This window comes from Neofelis nebulosa, chromosome 13 (genome assembly GCF_028018385.1).
Source record: "Neofelis nebulosa isolate mNeoNeb1 chromosome 13, mNeoNeb1.pri, whole genome shotgun sequence".
In the NCBI taxonomy this organism is placed as follows: Eukaryota; Metazoa; Chordata; class Mammalia; order Carnivora; family Felidae; genus Neofelis; species Neofelis nebulosa.
In genome coordinates, this window is record NC_080794.1 from 57433061 (window position 1) to 57452174 (window position 19114).

General features: G+C 40.5%; 2 protein-coding genes across 2 annotated transcripts in view; one reads left to right on the forward strand and one right to left on the reverse strand.

The window, feature by feature from the left end:
- Positions 1-19114, reverse strand: part of IDE (insulin degrading enzyme) — a 155368-nt gene that overhangs the window by 119653 nt on the left and 16601 nt on the right. The window lies entirely within an intron of this gene.
- The window catches only part of KIF11 (kinesin family member 11), a 44776-nt gene continuing 37174 nt past the window's right edge, over positions 11513-19114 (forward strand). The window contains exons 1-4 of the mRNA XM_058697166.1: positions 11513-11860; positions 18342-18474; positions 18710-18807; positions 18910-18988. Coding sequence (XP_058553149.1) covers positions 11784-11860; positions 18342-18474; positions 18710-18807; positions 18910-18988 — 387 coding nt within the window. The 5' untranslated portion in view covers positions 11513-11783. The remainder of the gene's footprint in view (positions 11861-18341; positions 18475-18709; positions 18808-18909; positions 18989-19114) is intronic.

Genomic DNA, 19114 nt, shown 5'->3' on the forward strand with positions numbered 1-19114 from the left:
AATAGGAGTGTGCACATGGGACAGTTTAGGTGGGAGATCGGCAAAAACTCAGAGCGGAGGGTTTGGTGTTTGGGCTGCATAGGCAGCTGTCAATAAAGAGCTTCTGTGGCCCTTCTCATGGCCTAACTCTCCACCAGAACCTCTCCTAGAATTTCCTCTCTCTCTCTCTCTCTCTCTCTCTCTCTCTCTCTCTCTCTCTCTCCCTCTCCCCTAACCTCTATCAGCTCCTTCCTAATTCCCTTTAATGTTCCAGCCAGGAGTTTCTCAACTAGAATTTGAAAGTCATGAAGGGGCAGTCATCTCTTCTCCTTATGTCATTGTCTTGCTTCAGACTCTTCTCATGGCTTTCCCTTAAAAGCCTAGTTTGAAAGTTACAAACACTGAATATTCCCTTTTCTCTTTGCTTTCCTGCTGTAAGAACCCTAATTCTCCTGGACGTCTTTGGTCTCTAGGGAAGGGTTCTGAGGTTCAGCCAAGAAATAGTAAAACCTGGAGAGTAAAACGTCAACATCTTCTTTTGTTATGTGTGGAAAGAAAGAAATTGAGTTTTATGAAAGAGTTTGGGGGGCTACCTCAGATAGAGTGGTTGGGGAAAGGGGATATTTCCTCTGAGGAAGTGACATTTAAGTTGTAACTTGAAAGGTAAGAGGGAGCAAGTTATAGGAACAGGTGAGGGAAAAGACTCCACACAGTGGAAATATCAGTTGCAAAGCATTGGGAGAGGAGAGTCTGGCGTTATCTGAGATCTACCAGAAGGCCAGAGAACTGGAACCCTCTTCTTTCCTGTTGTCTTGTAACCAACCTTTGCTACTGAGACTCTACTATTAGAACACTACAGCAAACCAAATTTGGATTTGGGGAACTCTGTACCTAAACATTTTGGGATTTTTTAAATAGGCTTATGAGCAGCTCACGGACTGTGTTTTTCCCATCAGCTTATAAGGACATGCAGATACACCATTTGTTCTCTCTGGCATTCATAACCACAGCCAGAACCTGACATGATTCTGGCAACTATGAAAAAGATAGCTAAAGTAAAGTGCTCCTCAACTGTTTAGCAGAGATTTGCATAGATGTTGTTCCAGAGCCTTAAAATATCACACAAATAAAAATGTGTATGAGGGGCTTGGAATAATGCTTAGGTTAAATAAAAATTCAGGGCGCAAAATTATGCATTGAATTATGATCTTAATGATTAAAAATATGCTTGTATATAATTGGAAAGAAGTACATCAAAACATTAATAGTGGTAATGATTAGGTTGTGGAAATCTATTATCCACACACAGGAATTCCAGAAAGGAAGAACAGAGACAACAAGTAGAAATGTTCAATGAGTAATTTAAAAATACTTCCCACAACTGAAGGAAAGGAATGGCAAGATTGAAAGAATTCATCAAATGCTCAGCCCAATAGGTGAAAATAGACATACACCAAGGCATGTCACTGCAGAATTTCAGCACACTGAAGGGAAAGAGGAGATTGCTTAAGGTTCCAGAAAGAAAAAAAAAAAAAAAAAAAGAGGCCACATACAAATGATCAGGAATCGGAATGGCTTTGGACTTCTCAGCAGCAGAAACTAGAAAACACCGTTTTTAAAAACTCTGGGGCATGGGGTGCCTGGGTGGCTCAGTCAGTTAAGCATCTGATGCTTGATTTCGGCCCAGGTCATGATCAATGGGTTCGAGCCCCCCAGTCATGTTCTGCCCTGACACCAAGGAGCTTGCTTGGGATTCTTTCTCTCTGCCTCTCCCCTCCCTGCTCATGTTCTCTCTCTCTCTCTCTCTCTCTCAAAATAAATACGTAAACATATAAACATTAAAAAAAATTCTGGGACAGAAATGCCCTCGCCCTAATGGTGGCACAGAGGCTACAGAGCTCCGGGTCTTCAGGGAATACTTATAGCTGTACACAAATTGGCAGCTCAAAAGTAACCTGTATAAATCAAAACCTGGAAGGTTCTCCCCACACGTTTTTCTCTGTGTGAAACCCTTGGACCCCTTTATATCCCAGACTGTGAATGTATGAAGGATTGGCAATAGTAATCAAGACTGAAGCTTCCAGGTGGAAGAACTCAGAGTCATATTTAATATGTTTTATTTCTTATACAAACCACCCATGTTTTTGGTTGCAAAATCACATCTGCTATAATAATTATTAGGGTAAGTTTTAAAGATATAAAATTTTAGTAATAATCATACATATAAACTAATACTTTTGAAAATAGAAATGCTATGGAGCTGGTGGGTTATATAAAACACTAATTTCTCCAGATTACTAATATTTTCCAAAAGGCTTCAAATAGAAAGTCCGGCAGTAATCCTTCAATTATTCAAAAACGCCTACCTACCTGCTTGGAAGGAAATACAGGGAGAACAAAACACAAATTTACATTTCAATAAAATACAGTTCTGCACTAAGAGAGTAGGATGCTCATTAAAAATGCTTTTCTTTGTTATCAAAGTAAGAATAAAGCTCTGTGAGGGGCGCCTGGGTGGCTCAGTAGGTTGAGCGTCCAACTTCCGCTCAGATCATGATCTCGCAGTCTGTGAGTTCCAGCCCTGCATGGGGCTCTGTGCTGACAGCTCAGAGCCTGGAGCCTTCTTCGGATTCTGTGTTTCCCTCTCTCTCTGCCCCTCCTCCATTCATGCTCTGTCTCTCTCTCTCTCTCTGTCAAAAATAAATAAACATTTTTAAAAAATTAAAAAAAAAGAATAAAGCTCTGTGAAATAATTAGAATAATTTTCCCCAAGGGTTTATTTATATTTATTTTTAATTTTTATAAAGATTTTATTTTTTTAATATTTATGTACTTATTCTGAGAGAGAGAGAGAGTAGGAGTGGGGAGGGGCAGAGAGAGGGAAAGAGAGAATCCCAAGCAGGCTTCACGCTGTCAGCACAGAGCCTGACATGGGGCTCAGTCTCATGAACTGAGAGATCATGACCTGAACCGAAGTTAAGAGGCAGCCCCTTAACCCACTGAGCCACCCATGCGCCCCTATAAAGATTTTATTTATTTAAATGTTTTATTTATTTTTGAGATAGAATGTGCACACGCAGTGGGGATGGGCAGAGAGAGAAACGGGGACAGATGATCCAAAGAGGGCTCTGTGCTAACACTAGTGAGCCCGAGGTGGGGCTCAAACTCACAAACCGTGAGATCATGACCTGAGCCAAAGGCGGATGCTCAACCGACTGAGCCATCCAGAGGCACCTGCATATACTCCTGCTACCACACATGCATACCCTCCCAAAATTATCAATATTCCCCCACCATCAATTTATTACAATTGATGAACCTACATTGAACCTACATCATTATTACCCAAGTTGTTAGTTTACATTAGGGCTCACTCTTGGTAGTGTACATTCTATGGGTTTGGACAAATGTATAATGACATATATCCACCATTATACTATAGTACACAGTATTTTCACTGCCCTAAAAATCCTCTGTGCTCTGCCTATTCATACCTCCTTCCCCCAACCCCTGGCAGCCACCGATCTTTTTTACTGTCTCCATAATTTTGCTTTTTCCAGAATATCATATAGTTAGTATCATATAGTATATAGCCTTTTCAGATCGGATTCTTTCTTTTAATAATATGCATTTCAGTTTCTTCCATGTCTTTTCACAGCCTAATTGTTCATTTATTCTTAGTGCTGATAAATATTCTATTGTTTGGAGGTACCACACATTATTTATTCCTTCACCTGCTGAAGGATATAGTGGTAGCTTCCATAATTTTGGCAATTATGAAAAAAGCTGCTCAACATTGTGTGCAGGTTTTTGAGTGAACATAAAATTTCAACTCCTTTGGGTAAATACCAGGGAGCATGATTGCTGGATTGTATGGTAAGAATATCTTTAGTTTTGTGGGAAACAACCAAAGTGGTTGTATAATTTTGCATTCCCACCAGCAATGAATGAAAGTTCCTATTGCTTTTACTAGCATTTGGTGTTGTCAGTGTTTTGGATTTTGGTCATTCTAATAGGTGTGTAGAGTATCTCATTGTTGTTTCAATTTGCATTTACCTGATGACGTGATGTTGAACATCTTTTCACATGCTTATTTGCCATCTGTATATTCTGTATATCTTCTTTGGTCAGGTCTCTGTTAAGGTCTTTGACCCATTTGTACCCCCACCCCAGATTTATTGAGGTATAATTGACAAATAAAATTAGAATATAGTGAAAGTGTATAATGGGGGGGGCACCTGGCTGGCTCAGTCAGTGGAGCAGGTGACTCTTGATCTCAGGGTTGTGAGTTTAAGCCCCACATTGGGTGTAGATTACTTAAAAAGACAATCTTTATAAAAAAGTGTGCAATGTGATGATTTGATATCTGTATACATTGTGAAAAGAGTCCTATTGGTGTGGGCCCATTTTATAATCAGGTTGTTTTCTCATTTTTGAGTTTTAAATGTTCTTTGCATCTTTTGTATAATAGCCCAAAAATGTCTTTTGCTAATATTTTCTCCCAATCTGTGGCTTATCTTTTCATTATCTTGACAGTGTCTTTCACAGAGCAGATAATTTTAGTTTTAATGAAGTCCAGCTTACTGATTATTTCTTTCATTGATTGTGCCTTTGGTGTTGTATCTAAAAAGTCATCACCAAATCTAGAGTCATCTAGACTTTTTCCTGTGTAGCCTTCTAGGAGTTTTGTAGTTTTATGTTTTACCTTTACATCTACAGTCCATTTTGAGTTAATTTTTGTGAAGGGTTTGTGTCTATATTAATTTTTTTTTTGCCAAAACCACTGAAATGCATATTATTAAATGAAAGAAGCCAATCTGAAAAGGGTAGTATCTCCACATCAAGATTTTAGCAGTATTTTTGGAATGATTACTGATTATAGATCAAATTATAGATTGTAGGATAAATATTAATTGTGGAATAAATAATGATTAATCAGTAAAAGTTTTTCAAAGCTCAAAATGCAGTGATTTCTGAAGTGATTAATAAGTGCAATTAATGAATAATCACTATCTCCTATTCTAGTTTTGTTTTATGACTTCCCACAAGTATCTAAACAATTATATAACCCTGACAATTATACAAATATTGGACGATTGTATTTCTGATGGATAAAAACAGGATCTGCGATAAAACCACTGACAGCTAGACAGGGCAGCGCATGGTGCTAGAATGACAGCACACAGGAAGAAAAATCTTCACTTTTGATAGAGAACAAAATATAGCTACATTTAGTCTTACTTGGGGTTTTTGCTTTAGTTTTTTTTTTTTTTTAATGTTTATTTATTTTTGAGAGAGAGAGAGAAACAGAGTGGGAGCAAGGGAGGGGCAGAGAGAGGGAGACACAGAATCCGAAGCAGGCTCCAGGCTCTGAGCTGTCAGCACAGAGCCTGACGTGGGGCTCGAATCCACGAACCATGAGATCATGGTCTGAGCTGAAGTCGGGTGCTTAACCAACTGAGTCATCTTGGCGCCCCTTGCTTTAGTTTTTTTAGTCGCTAATGAAAGCTCTTTTTTAATCCACTAGAATATAAATAAATGCAGCGTCTTTACCAGCACAGACTAAGACACTTAACAGCACAGCGTCAGAATAAATATTTTTATGACCTCTTTCCTGTAGTAGGTTGAATGACTCCCTAAAAGACATCGCTTCCTAATCCTTGTGAATGTTACCTTATACAGCAAAAAAAGGACTTTGCAAATGTGGTTAAGAATCTTGATGTGAGGGGCGCCTGGGTGGCGCAGTCGGTTAAGCGTCCGACTTCAGCCAGGTCACGATCTCGCGGTCCGTGAGTTCGAGCCCCGCGTCAGGCTCTGGGCTGATGGCTCGGAGCCTGGAGCCTGTTTCCGATTCTGTGTCTCCCTCTCTCTCTGCCCCTCTCCCGCCCGTTCATGCTCTGTCTCTCTCTGTCCCAAAAATAAATAAAAAACATTAAAAAAAATTAAAAAAAAAAAAAAAGAATCTTGATGTGGGAAGACTATCCCTGATTACCCAGGTAAGCCCTAAATGTAATCACATGTATTCTTACAAGAGAGAGTCAGAAGGAGATTTGACACAGAAGAGAAAAAAGGCACTGAGGCAGAGATTGGAGTGATATGCCATAAGTCAAGGAACGCTAGCAGCCACCAGAAGCTAGAAGGCACAAGGAACAGATTCTCCTCTAGAACTTCCAGAGGAGCTGGCCTTGCAGACACTTGATTTTGACCCCGTGAATTTGACTTCAGACTTCTGGCCTCCAGAACTGTGAAAGAATGGACATTTGGGTTGTATCTATTTTTTGGCTATTATGAATAATACTGCGATTGAACGTTCGTGTACCAATTTTTATGTAGATTTTTTTTTCATTTCTACTGAGTATATATGCCTAGGAGCAGAAATGCTGGGTCACGTGGTAAGTCTAGGAACTGCCAGACTGTTTTGTGGGTGATTTTAGACTTCTGGCCTCTAGAACTGTGAAAGAATAAATTTCCGTTGTTTTAAACCACCAAGTTTGCAGTGATTTATTATATCAGCCATAGGAAACCAATATACCCCCTGAAATAAATCTGAAATAAAAATGCTTAGATTCTGGGGGCCCCTGGGTAGCTCAGCCAGTTAAGTGTCCAACTTCAGCTCAGGTTATGATCTCCTGGTTTGTAAGTTCAAGCCCTGCAAGGGGCTCTCTGCTGTTAGCATGCAGCCCACTTTTGAACCTCTGTCTCCCTCTCTCTCTGCCCCTCCCCTGCTCACTCGCTCTCTCTCAAAAATAAATAAACATAAAAAAATACTTAGATTCTGGAATTCTACATATAACGTGCCTACAATCAAATGTCAGGGTAGAATAAAAACAAATTTTCAAGCAATTTACTTCCTCTGCACTCTTTTTTAGGATGTGCTCCACCTAAATAATGAAGTAAACCAAGAAAATGTACACAAATGAGATCCAGAAAACATATCCAACCCAAGAAATAGGCAAAGGCAATTCCTGGGATAAAAAAGGAGGAAACACTGGGATGGCAGCTGGACTGCAGGTCTAGAGAGTAAGCAGTTCAATTAGAAACAACTTGAAACTGATAGATTTTTGATGTGTTGAGATGGGGGAAAACTTTACCGATAGGCTACTGAGTGCTGAAGGAAGAATTTGGAAAAGTACAAGGAAAAGTAAGCAAACAGAACCAGGCAGTTATTAACTTTAGGGCAGACAGAAAGAGAACACAATCTCACTAGACTGAAATGCTCAGCTATGAATAGGCATAACAACCTAAATATATTTTGATTTAACAAATATTATAATATTGAATGTATGGGGGAGAGAAAGCAGAGGGGATCCTAATATTTCATAACTAAATCCTTATCTTCCATAACAGGAAGTCAATAAATAAAGTCTGAAGTTGACTAATCAAACGATAACATTAGATACAAATTCCTTACAAAAATGGAAATGTGTAAGTGCTAGGAAAAATAGCTAAAACAAATTGAAAGTGGTTGCTTCTGGAGTAGAGGTTTGGAGGGACAGGGGCAGGAAATACCTTTTTGTTATAAGCCACTTATGACTACTTAACTCTCAAAACAATGTCTCTGTTTTATTTTAAGACAAATAAAAATCAATGAACTTATATAAGAAGTACACACTATTGAAAGGGAAATGCCAGACCAAACACATGGCCAGTGATGTTGCATTGGTAGAATCCAGGTTAACTATTATTAGAGTATTAAAAATAAGTTCTAATCATAGACAGACTTTCAAAAGAGAAGTACTGATTAGTCTGAGAGGTTTGGGCTCTATTGGGGCAGTGCAAAATAACATACCAGAAAGAGTCACCTGCCTGATGTAACTCTTACAAATGTCCATAAGACCCTGGCTGTCTCCATTAGACTTAGTCTTGAGGACAGGCACTATAATATGGCCTATCTTTTCACCACCTGGACCAGAGTTAAGTACCCAAGAAGGGTGTGATGAAAGTGGATGCATGTGCACTGAGAACAAGAGATAGGTGGGGGAGATGACAGTTAATAATCTGTGATTTGGAATCAGAAATAATTCCAAGTTCTTTCTCTGTCACTCATTAGCTGGATGAGTACAGACAATACACTTATTTGCCCTGAAAATAGTGAGAAATAATAGTCCCTACTTCAGAGAATTGTTCTGAGGATTAAATGAGATAATGCATACAAAACCTTTCATAGAATCTGACACATTGTAGCTCTAGATAAATGGAAGCTGTAACTATTACCAAATGGAGACCCTTGAATTTCTTGCATCAACCCAAATAACCGTTAATGTAAATATTTAGATATTTCCTGAGAAAAAAAGAAGAGATTAACTTTTTTTTTGTCTACTATGTGCCAGACACTTTATACATATATTATTTTAGTCCTTAAAATAATAGTAATCATTGGGGCGCCTGGGTGGCTCAGTCAGTTGAGCATACAGCTTCAGCTCAGGTCATGATCTCGTGGTTTGTGAGTTGGAGCCCCGCGTAGGACTATGTGCTGACAGCTCAGAGCCTGGAGCCTGCTTCAGGTTCTGGGTCTCCCTCTCTCTCTGCCCCTCTCTGTTCACATTTTCTCTGTCTGTCTTAAAAATAAACATTTAAAAATTAAAAAAAAAACAAACCAGTAATCATTATTGTCTCCATTTTACAGATAAGGAAACCAAGGTTGAGAAAAGATTAAGTAATTTCCTTCCAGTACTTATTTATTTATTTTTTTACATTTATTTATTTATTTTTTTTTTTAAATTTTTTTTTCAACGTTTTTTATTTATTTTTGGGACAGAGAGAGACAGAGCATGAACGGGGGAGGGGCAGAGAGAGAGGGAGACACAGAATCGGAAACAGGCTCCAGGCTCTGAGCCATCAGCCCAGAGCCTGACGCGGGGCTCGAACTCACGGACCGCGAGATCGTGACCTGGCTGAAGTCGGACGCTTAACCGACTGCGCCACCCAGGCGCCCCTACATTTATTTATTTTTGAGAGACAGAGAGCGTGAGTGAGGAAAGGGTAGAGAGACACAAACAGAATCCAAAGCAGGCTCCAGGCTCTGAGCTGTCAGCACAGCGCCAAATGTATGACTCGAAATCATGAACTGTGAGATCATGACCTGAGCTGAAGTAGGATGCTTAGTGGACTGAGCCACCCAGGAGCCCCTACATATATACATATACACATATATACATATTATACACACACACACACACACACACACATATATATATATATATATATATATATATATATATATATATATATAAACGTTTATTTATTTTGAGAGGGAGACAGCATGCAATGGGGGGGCGGCGTCAGAGAGAGACAGAGGGAGAGATAGAATCCCAAGCAGGCTCTGCAGTGTCAGCGCAAAACCCCACGCAGGGTTTGATCTCACCAACTGTGAGATCATGACCAGAGCAGAAATCAAGAGTGGGACACTTAACCAACTGAGCCACCCAGGCGCCCCTAGTACTCATATATCTATTGAGTGACTACTTTGTGTAAGGCTCTGTTCAAGAACATGAAGAAAACAACATTAAATAAGACAATCCATAGTCCCTGATGAAATCTATATTCCAGCAGGGTAGAGAGATAATACCCTGACAATGTAATCACAGACTGCAATACGTGTTATGAAGGAAATAAGTAAGGTCTTGAAATGAGGCCTATGCTTTAGATAGGGTGGCCAGGAAAAGCCTTTTAAAAGAGAAAGTGGAGCTTAGATCTGAAGAATAAGAATGAGTCAATCATGCAAAGAACCAAACTAAAAGGCAGAGTGCACAGCAAATGCAAAGGCCTGGAGACAAGAAAGCTTAGAAGCTCTGGAGCATGGTAGTGAGCTATGTGATTAGTAGCTGGAGTTGATGTTGGTATAGAAAATGTATCATGAAGGCCTCACAGGATGTGGTGAGGAGTTTGGATTTTATTGTAAGTTCATTGAGAAACTATTGTTAAGATTTAAGAGTAAATGAAGGGCGTGATCTGGTTTTGTTTTTCGTTTTTTTTTGTTTTTGTTTTTGTTTTTTTTTTGAGATAGGGAGAGAGATGGGGGAGGGGCAGAGAGAGAGAGAGAAGGGAGAGAGAGAATCCCAAGTAGGCTCCGCACTGCCAGCGCAGAGCCCCACATGGGGCTGGGTTCCCCCACCCTGAGATCATGACCTGAGCTAAAATCAACAGTCAGACGCCCGACTGAGCCACCCAGGCACCCTGATCGAATTATTTTAAAGGATCCTTCCCGTTGCTGACTGAATGCAGTGGGTAGAGAAGAAAACAGCAGAAGTAGGGAGACGTGTCAAGGGCAGCGGTTCAGATTAGAGATAAAAGAGACTTGGCCTGGCGTGGTGGCGGAGGTGATAAAACTAACAGAAGTCCACCGGACAAGGTAGAATATGAAGGAATCAAAGATCTGGTTAGTGCCATGGGTCCAGATGAGAAAGATTAGGGTGGCTTTAAGGAGCATAACGAGTTCTGTTTTCAGCAGGTCCATTTTGAGATGCTGAGCTATGCATAAAGGTGACCACAGATCCGAGCTGTATATATAATTGTCTCCTTGGGGGAATGCAGGAGGTTAATAAGTGGAGGAACACAAAGGCGCCTGAGTTTTCCATCTGGCCCTTACTTAAAAAGCTAAAATGATACCCAGTTTCCTGTGGGCTAAGTGTGGCCCACAAGCGCAGCTCCTTAAGCCGACTATAGCACAGGCCCACGACAGTTTTTCCCAGGCCTGGATGCCACTCCTGAAGCGGTCGAGTCTCCTCAAGCACAGCAAGGGCGCTTGTAGGACGCCTACCGAAAGTCACAGGTTACCGATCGGGGGCGGGGCCCAGCGAGCGCGGCCTGCTGGGATTTGTAGGCTGACCGCGGCGGGCGCCTCCTTGAGCCGCTCGCGGACTGCGGCACCACGTAGAGGGAAGCGCGCCCTGAGCCTGCGTCAGTCCTTCCGGAAGGGTTGTCTGAAAGGGCGAGTACGGTACTGCCTTTTGCTTGGAATCACTTAACAATGACATTTCTCATCAGTTAAAGGATACATTCAGAGTTCTGAAAATGACACTTAACGCCCTTTTCATCGCAATTTGGTTACCCATGTAGCCTTATTTCTTAACACTTCCTAATTATTCAAGGCTACTCTAGACGCTGCCTCCGAGAAAAGGGCTCGCATTTGACCTCTGCCCTGTGCTTCCACAGCACTGTCTTACCATCCGCTAATAATAGCTTTCCTGATACTACATGTTCTAGTCTAAGGGATTTGCCCGCACTAGTTAATTAATTCTCACACTACCTTCTAAGGTGGTCGCTATTGCTTCCATTTTGAAGATTTGGAAATCTTGGTTTATAGAGACGTTATGTAACTTGGGCAAGGTCGCGTTGAAGGGTCACACTGTTTACTTGTGCGTCTCTCCCTCTGGACCACGAGTTCCAGAAGGGCACGGACAGACCAGCTTTTTACTTTCCCGCGGGCCAAGCCCAAAGGGCGGGGCTCTGGTGACGACACCCCGTCCCATGGTGCCTTGCGCGCCCGCGCTGCTATTGGTTCGGCTTCTCGGCTCCTTTTTCAAATTGAGGCGCCGAGTCGTTGCCTGGTTTCCTAGGCTTCGGGCGGAGACGACATCGCTGTTTCCGAGGCTCCCGCTAGTGCTAGTGCGGGACAGACGCCTCGGCGAGTCAGAGCTCCTGGTGGAGAGCGGGGACGCCGAGCTACTTGCGTGGGTTCACCGGGCCACGCCAGTACCCGGCGGGGGAGGTGGGCATCTGGCCCGCGCCGGTCGCAGGACCCTCCCGCGCCCCCACGGCGCTCGAGTACGCGACCAGGTCTTGACTTTCCCGCGGTGATCGTCATGGCGTCCCAGCCGAATTCCTCCGCGAAGAAGAAAGAGGAAAAGGGGAAGAACATCCAGGTGGTGGTGAGATGCAGGTAGGGCGAACCCGGCAGGATTCGGAGTGCCGGGCTTTGCTGCTGGGCTCCCTTCTGTGCTGTCCGGAGAGTGGAATTTTGATTGTAGTTTCTGGGCGGTGCAGACCTGCCTGTCTCATAGTTCCTCTAAATGCTGTTCCATAAAATGACACCAGATTGCGGTGAGGAGTAAATTAGTGTCTGTTTCCGAAGAAAGGATATTCGTATTGGAGGTTATAGTCTGATTTGCAATTCAGGAGAATTTGATCGCCGTTCTTCATGGAAAAGTATGTTGTTTTTAAAAAACTAATGACAGCAGAGATTTAGGTGTCACTTTTATATTCCACTTCTTGTAGTTTGTCAGTTTGGAAATAAGACTGTGTACCTACTTTGCAGATGGTCCTGATGTCGAGATTACCGGCCTCTCCATCATCTCTCAAAACATAACCGATCACTTGTTCTCTTTATTTTTGATGCAATATTTTCTTCATCCCTACTAAATAAGGAAACACCGCTGTATTTAAAATTTAAAGGTTGTTATAGAGTGAGTTTCTGTTTTTAAAAGGAGACAGCTTAAGCCAGTATAGCTTTCTGATTGTACTGCAGCTTGGTCTTCCCTAAACCAAAGAAGACAGTTTTTTCAGGGTGAGCGGGTGGAGGTGTTCAACTCTCCCCAGATTGATTTCCAAATAACTTCCCAATTTTGAAATTAGCCAGTAGAGAGAGAACATGCTTGTTATATAAACTGTTGCTTAGAGATTGATTTATTCAGCTTTTTAGAAGCCGTCCACAGTTTACTGTTGTATGTGTGTGTTTTGTGTGTCTGTTTTTGTTGCTGTTTTTAAAATTCTACTGTCAGCAACTTTTCTGTAAATCCAAAAGTATTCTAAATCTTTTTTTTTTTAAGGTGATTTTTTTAAATGTATGCAACAAACTTTCTTAAGTTATTGCCTTCTCAGCTTTGGTGACTTGAATTGTAGAAGTCAACCGTAATAGCTGGCTTTCTAAACTAGGTATCAGAGAGGAAATTCGGTGGTAACCTTAAGTCCGGCCAATTACCAGCTGTACTTGAGAGCTTCTCTTAATAGTTACTTGTTTTGAAGATTTGAAAAAAAAATGAACAGCCCATAATAGAAACGCAGGTTTTTAGATTATGTTGATCGTTTATTAAGGCCCGACAGTAATGCTTTCTCTGCGTGGCTTTATTTTCTTTAATTTTCTTTTTTTTTTTTTTTCCTTTTTTTTTTAATTTTTTATTTTTGGGACAGAGAGAGACAGAGCATGAACGGGGGAGGGGCAGAGAGAGAGGGAGACACAGAATCGGAAACAGGCTCCAGGCTCCGAGCCGTCAGCCCAGAACCTGACCCGGTGCTCGAACTCACGGACCGCGAGATCGTGACCTGGCTGAAGTCGGACGCTTAACCGACTGCGCCACCCAGGCGCCCCTTTAATTTTCTTTTTTATTGTTAGTTACAAAACATGTCAGACCTATAAAAGTTATGGAGAATAAAGTAACAAACATCTGTGTATCCATCACCCATATTAGAAACAGACCAATCATTACAGTTTGAGCCCCATTGTTTCCCTTTCCAGCCCCCTTCCTCAGTCCCAAGAATTAAACATTATTTATTATCCCCATTCATTTCAAGTCTTACCAAAAAGAGGTTTCTTTTACTTTGTCACTAATGAAAAGTGCTTTGGTTGTGACTATTTACAATAATTTTTGTATGAGGATGTTTTTCTTTTCATGCTTTCTTTTTCAAATATCTTTCCTAGTGCGGATATGTCCTTAAGCTTTAGTAAACAATTTACGAGGCCCTTGTCGTTGTTAAACCTTTTCTGTAAGGGCTCAGATAGTGAATATTTTAGGCTTTGCAAACCACATGTAGTCTCTGGTCACATATTCTTCCCTGATTTTTTGTGTTGTTTTGTTTTTCAGTTTTACATTTTTAATTGGCACAGTTTATTGTAACCTAAGAGGTCAGCGAGATTTCAAGAGGTGGCTTATTACTTTATTACAATGAATATAACCTTTTATGATCTTTACTTGCTTTTTAAAAATTTTTTAATGTTTATTTTTGAGAGAGGGCTCACATGTGCATGTGCTCTTGTGTAAGGGGGGAGGGGTAGAGAGAGGGGACAGAGGATCCCAAGCAGGCTCTGTGCTGACAGCAGAGAGCCCAATGTGGGGGCTTGAACTCACCTGAGCCAAATGAATTCAGACACTTAACCCACTGAGCCATCCAGGCTCCCCAGTGATGTTCTTTACTTGTATTATAACTTTAGGAAGAAAATTTTTTAGTCTACCTATACATAGCTCAAGAGAAAGCTATAATTTCTGGAGTTGAGGAACTGATGGTTCATATATAGAGAAATTTTAATAAGGAAATAGGCTTTGATATATGTATACACAAAGACACACAACACACATGCAAAACATTCTTTCCCCTTGTATAAGTGTACAGGTTAGCATAAATTCTATTAAGAACATAATAGAGGGGCCCCGGGTGGCTCAGTCAGTTAAGCGTCTGACTCGATTTTGGCTGAGGTCATGATCTCACAGTCGTGGGATTGAGCCCCCAAGGTGGGCTCTGCACTGACAGCGAGGAGCCTGCTTGGCATCCTCTCTCTCCCCATCTCTCTCTGCCTCTACCCTGGCTCACACTCTCATCTCTCTCAAAATAAACTTTAAAAAAAAAAAAAAAAAAAAAAGACTCATAAAGGTTTTACGATTTAAGTCAGTCTTGCATTTTAATCTAGACAAGTGCTTTAGTAATTTAGATCTGAACCCATATGAATCATTCATATATAAATATATAAAAGTATATAAATATGTTTTTTTTTTAAGTTTATCTTGAGAGAGAGAGAGAGAGAGTGCGCGCGCGCGTGCGAGAGCATGCACAAGCAGGGGAGGGGCAGAGAGAGAGGGAGAAAGAGAGAATCCCAAGCAGGCTCCACCCTATCAGTGTGGAGCCCGACATGGGACTCATCCCACAAACCGTGAGATCATGACCTAAGTCAAAATCAAAAGTCACATACTCAACAAACTGAGCCACCCAGGTGCCCCCCACCTCTATATTTTTAAAATAACATCTATCCACCAAGCTCTACCTCAGGGACTTTGCAATTTCACTCTGCCTAGAAAGCTTTCCCATCAAAATAGCTGTAAGACTCCCTCACTTTCTAGATTCTGCTTAAGTATCATTAAATATCAGAGAAGCCTTCCCTGGCCATCCAAAAATAGTAATAGCAACTGCCTATTTCCCCCATCATCACTTCCAATCCCATTTAGTCTGGTTTATTTATTTTCATTTCTAATTTATCAGTATCTAAATTATCTATCTATAACACTAAGATAAAAGCTCCCTGAGAATAAGAACTTGAGTGTTTTGGGTTTTTTTGAAACTTGGTTTTGTTCACTTCTCTATCCTCAGTTTTATCATATAGTAAGTAGTTGATAAATATTTATAGAATGAAGAAATAAATGTAATATAACTGTAGTGAGGCCAACAAATCGATGGGTTTGTTAGCATCACCAGCAGGAACCTAGCAATTTCTAGTTAGAGACGTTTGGTTAGGAATATGGTGGCTTGGCAGTACTATTTATCATAGTACAAATAGTCCCTAAAGCTGCTCGGAGTTTTGATAACTTTTAGGAATGTGTGATATGTGTGAATATCTACTGCTCAGTTGTGACATCTCAATGGTATTCATTTGGTTAACTTAATTACACATCCAGGCAAAGAAATTAGTTGAGAGATGCTAGGAATGGTAGACATTGAAAGAGCTTTAACTACATGAGAGCAATTCATTCTAGTTGATACTCTTGGCCTACCAGAAAGTTGGTTTTGACCAAGTTTTGTTGAACTGTTAATAATCCTGCATGCCATGGGTTATGTGCATTGTGTAGGTTTCATTACATTTGACAGTTGATAGCATCACTATATATTATCTGGGAGTTGCTGAGTTAAATTTCCCAGGATCACAAATTTGATCTTATGACCATCAAAAAATGCTAGGGATGGGGCATGCCAAAGGGTGTCGAGATATCCTTTTTAAAATAAATAGCAACGTAGTTTGTCTAGTGATGAAGGGAAAGATAATTTCCTATTTGGCATTTCCTTTCATAATATGTGATACTGAATGGGAAAAATGAACTCAGGTTAAGAGTACATCTCCCTCTTTGGTCCAGATGTGTGTTAAGTATATAAATATCTGATGGATGCCTCTGTATGTATTATGGTTCTTTTCAGCTCTTCCATTATTCCCCTTAGGGTGACATTTATTAAGCTGTGTAGTTTAACAGATATTAGGATGCTGGCTATGTACCAAGCATTGTGGTAGCCACTGGGAAATGGTAAACTAAACAGGATTTATTTTCCTGCACAGTGAGTTTGGTACTATTACTCAGCCCCATTTTTCAAATGGGAAGTTTGTATACACTGTATACAAATCAAGATCAAGAATCCTTACTCTAAATGGATAAAGAAGATGTGGTATATATATATACACACATACATACATACAGTGGAGTATTACTCAGCAATCAAAAAGAATGAAATCTTGCCATTTGCAAGTACGTGGATGGAACTAGAGGGTATTATACTAGGTGAAATTAGAGAAAGACAAATATATGACGTCACTCATATGAGTACTTTAAGACACAGAACAGGTGACCATAAGGGAAGGGAAGCAAAAATAATATAAAAACAGGGAGGGGGACAGGGGCACCTGGGTAGCTCCGTTGGTTGAGCGTCCCACTTTGGCTCAGGTCATGATCTTGCGGTCCGTGAGTTCGAGCCCAGCATCGGGCTCTGCCTGGAGCCTGCTTCAGATTCTGTCTCCCTCTCTCTGCCCCTCCCCTACTCATGCGCGCGTGCACACGCTCTCTCTCTCTCTCTCTCTCTCTCTGTCAAAATAAATAAGCTTTAAAAAAAAAACAGGGGACAAAACATAAGAGACTCTTAAATATGGAGAACAAACAGAGGGTTACTGGAGGGGTTGTGGGACGGGGGATGGGCTCAATGGGTAAAGGGCATTAAGGAATCTACACCTGAAATCATTGTTGCGCTATATGCTAACTAATTTGGATTTAAATTAAAAAAAAAAAAATGTAAAAAAAAAAAAGAATCCTTACTCTATTGAAAGCCCAAGGAGGAATTTTACTTAGATTTCTTCCTCTGGGGGTCTTTCCTATCACTTATGTATGATTCCCCTACCCCTCCCTGTCCCAATCAAGACACTAAATTTTTGCTTTGTGTTCCAACAGCACCCTTTACATATTCTTTCGAAACATTACCTCTTTTATAACCATTTGTTTTGTTACTATTCCCCCCTTGACCTCACAGTGTTGTGAGGACAAACTGAGTTAACACATGTGAAGCATTTAGAATAGTGAGTACCAAGGCACCTGGGTGGCTCTGTTGGTTAAGCATCTGACTTAAGCATCTCTGCCCCTCCCCTGCTCATGCTCACTCGCTCGCTCTCTCTCTCTCTCTCTCAAAAATAAACATTAAAAAAAGACAGAATAGTGAGTATCTGGCACATAGTAACTACTCAATGTATTAGTCATTATTATATTTTTTAAATTTTTTAATGTTTTTTATCATTGAGAGACAGAGAGAGACAGATTGTGAGCAGGGGAGGGGCAGAGAGAGAGGGAGACACAGAATCTGAAGCAGGCTCCAGGCTTTGAGCTGTCAGCACAGAGCCCGACGTGGGGCTCAAACTCATATACCCCGAGATCATGACCTGAGCCGAAGTCGGATGCTTAACTGACTGAGCCACCCAGGCACCCCAGTCATTATTTTTATCTACTTTTTATCTTATGCCAGTTGTTCACTCTCAGGTTAGTATTTCAAACACAAATGTGGTTAGTAATTTGAACACAAATCTCTCTACTACATTATAACCTAACTTTCTCAGATTCTAAGAATAGTAGAAATACAATTCTAAAAAATAAGTTTGGCATTTTTGACAAGTTAATTCTGTTAGCATCTACTCCAAAAACTGTCAGGATTATAATGTTTTACATAACTTTGAAAATTAAAAAAAACGATTTTTTATTTCTGGGGGTTAAGACTTAAAATTCTGCCGTCTGCTTTAGCAGTATCATTCAGTAGTACCCCATGTAATCCCTGTTACCAACAGTGTAGTCAAAAAACTTCAATTTGGGGGCGCCTGGGTGGCTCAGTCGGTTAGGCGGCCGACTTCAGCTCAGGTCATGATCTCGCGGTCTGTGAGTTCGAGCCCCGCGTCGGGCTCTGTGCTGACAGCTCAGAGCCTGGAGCCTGTTTCAGATTCTGTGTCTCCCTCTCTCTGACCCTCCCCTGTTCATGCTCTGTCTCTCCCTGTCTCAAAAATAAATAAAACGTTAAAAAAAAATAAAACAAAAAACAAAAAAAAACTTCACTTTGTTGTTGTCTAAGGTATTAATGACAATGTCATTTGTAACCTGAAAACTAAGAGTTTTTTCAGTAACTTTGTATATTTCTTTTTATAGACCATTTAATTTGGCAGAGCGGAAAGCTAGCGCCCATTCTGTAGTGGAATGCGATCACGTACGAAAAGAAGTTAGTGTACGAACTGGAGGATTGGCCGACAAGAGCTCAAGGAAAACATATACTTTTGATATGGTACCTACTTCTTTAAATGCTGTAACTCCTGTATTTACAATGTAAAATTATCCTCGTATACTATTTCCTCTAGGTTCTAGTGTCAATTCCAAGTTTCAGTTACTCTTTGAGCTGTCAAATGGTTTCTAGTGGGCTGAATGAGTTAATCTATTAAAAACAAAATTCTTAAAGTGAGTAATTTTGACATATTTCTTTCCCTGAAGATTGCTCTGATTTTTTTTTTTTTTGGGGATAGGTTTTTGGAGCGTCTACTAAACAAATTGATGTTTACCGAAGTGTTGTTTGTCCAATTCTGGATGAAGTTATTATGGGTTACAATTGCACTATTTTTGCGTGAGTGAAACACTATTTTTCAAATTGATGAAAAAGTTTAGATGCATGTATTTGTTTTTTGTGTTGTTTTTTTTTTTTTAACACTTTTAAAAATTTTGACAGATACGGCCAAACTGGCACTGGAAAAACCTTTACAATGGAAGGTGAGAGGTCACCTAATGAAGAGTACACTTGGGAGGAGGTATTTACTGTTTATACCAGGTTTCTATCTCTAAAATGGCTGAAATATAACTTAATATAACATGATTGAAGACCTCTTTCTTGAAATAGAGAAGATCAGCGTACCATGTCAAACATGAATGTAGGA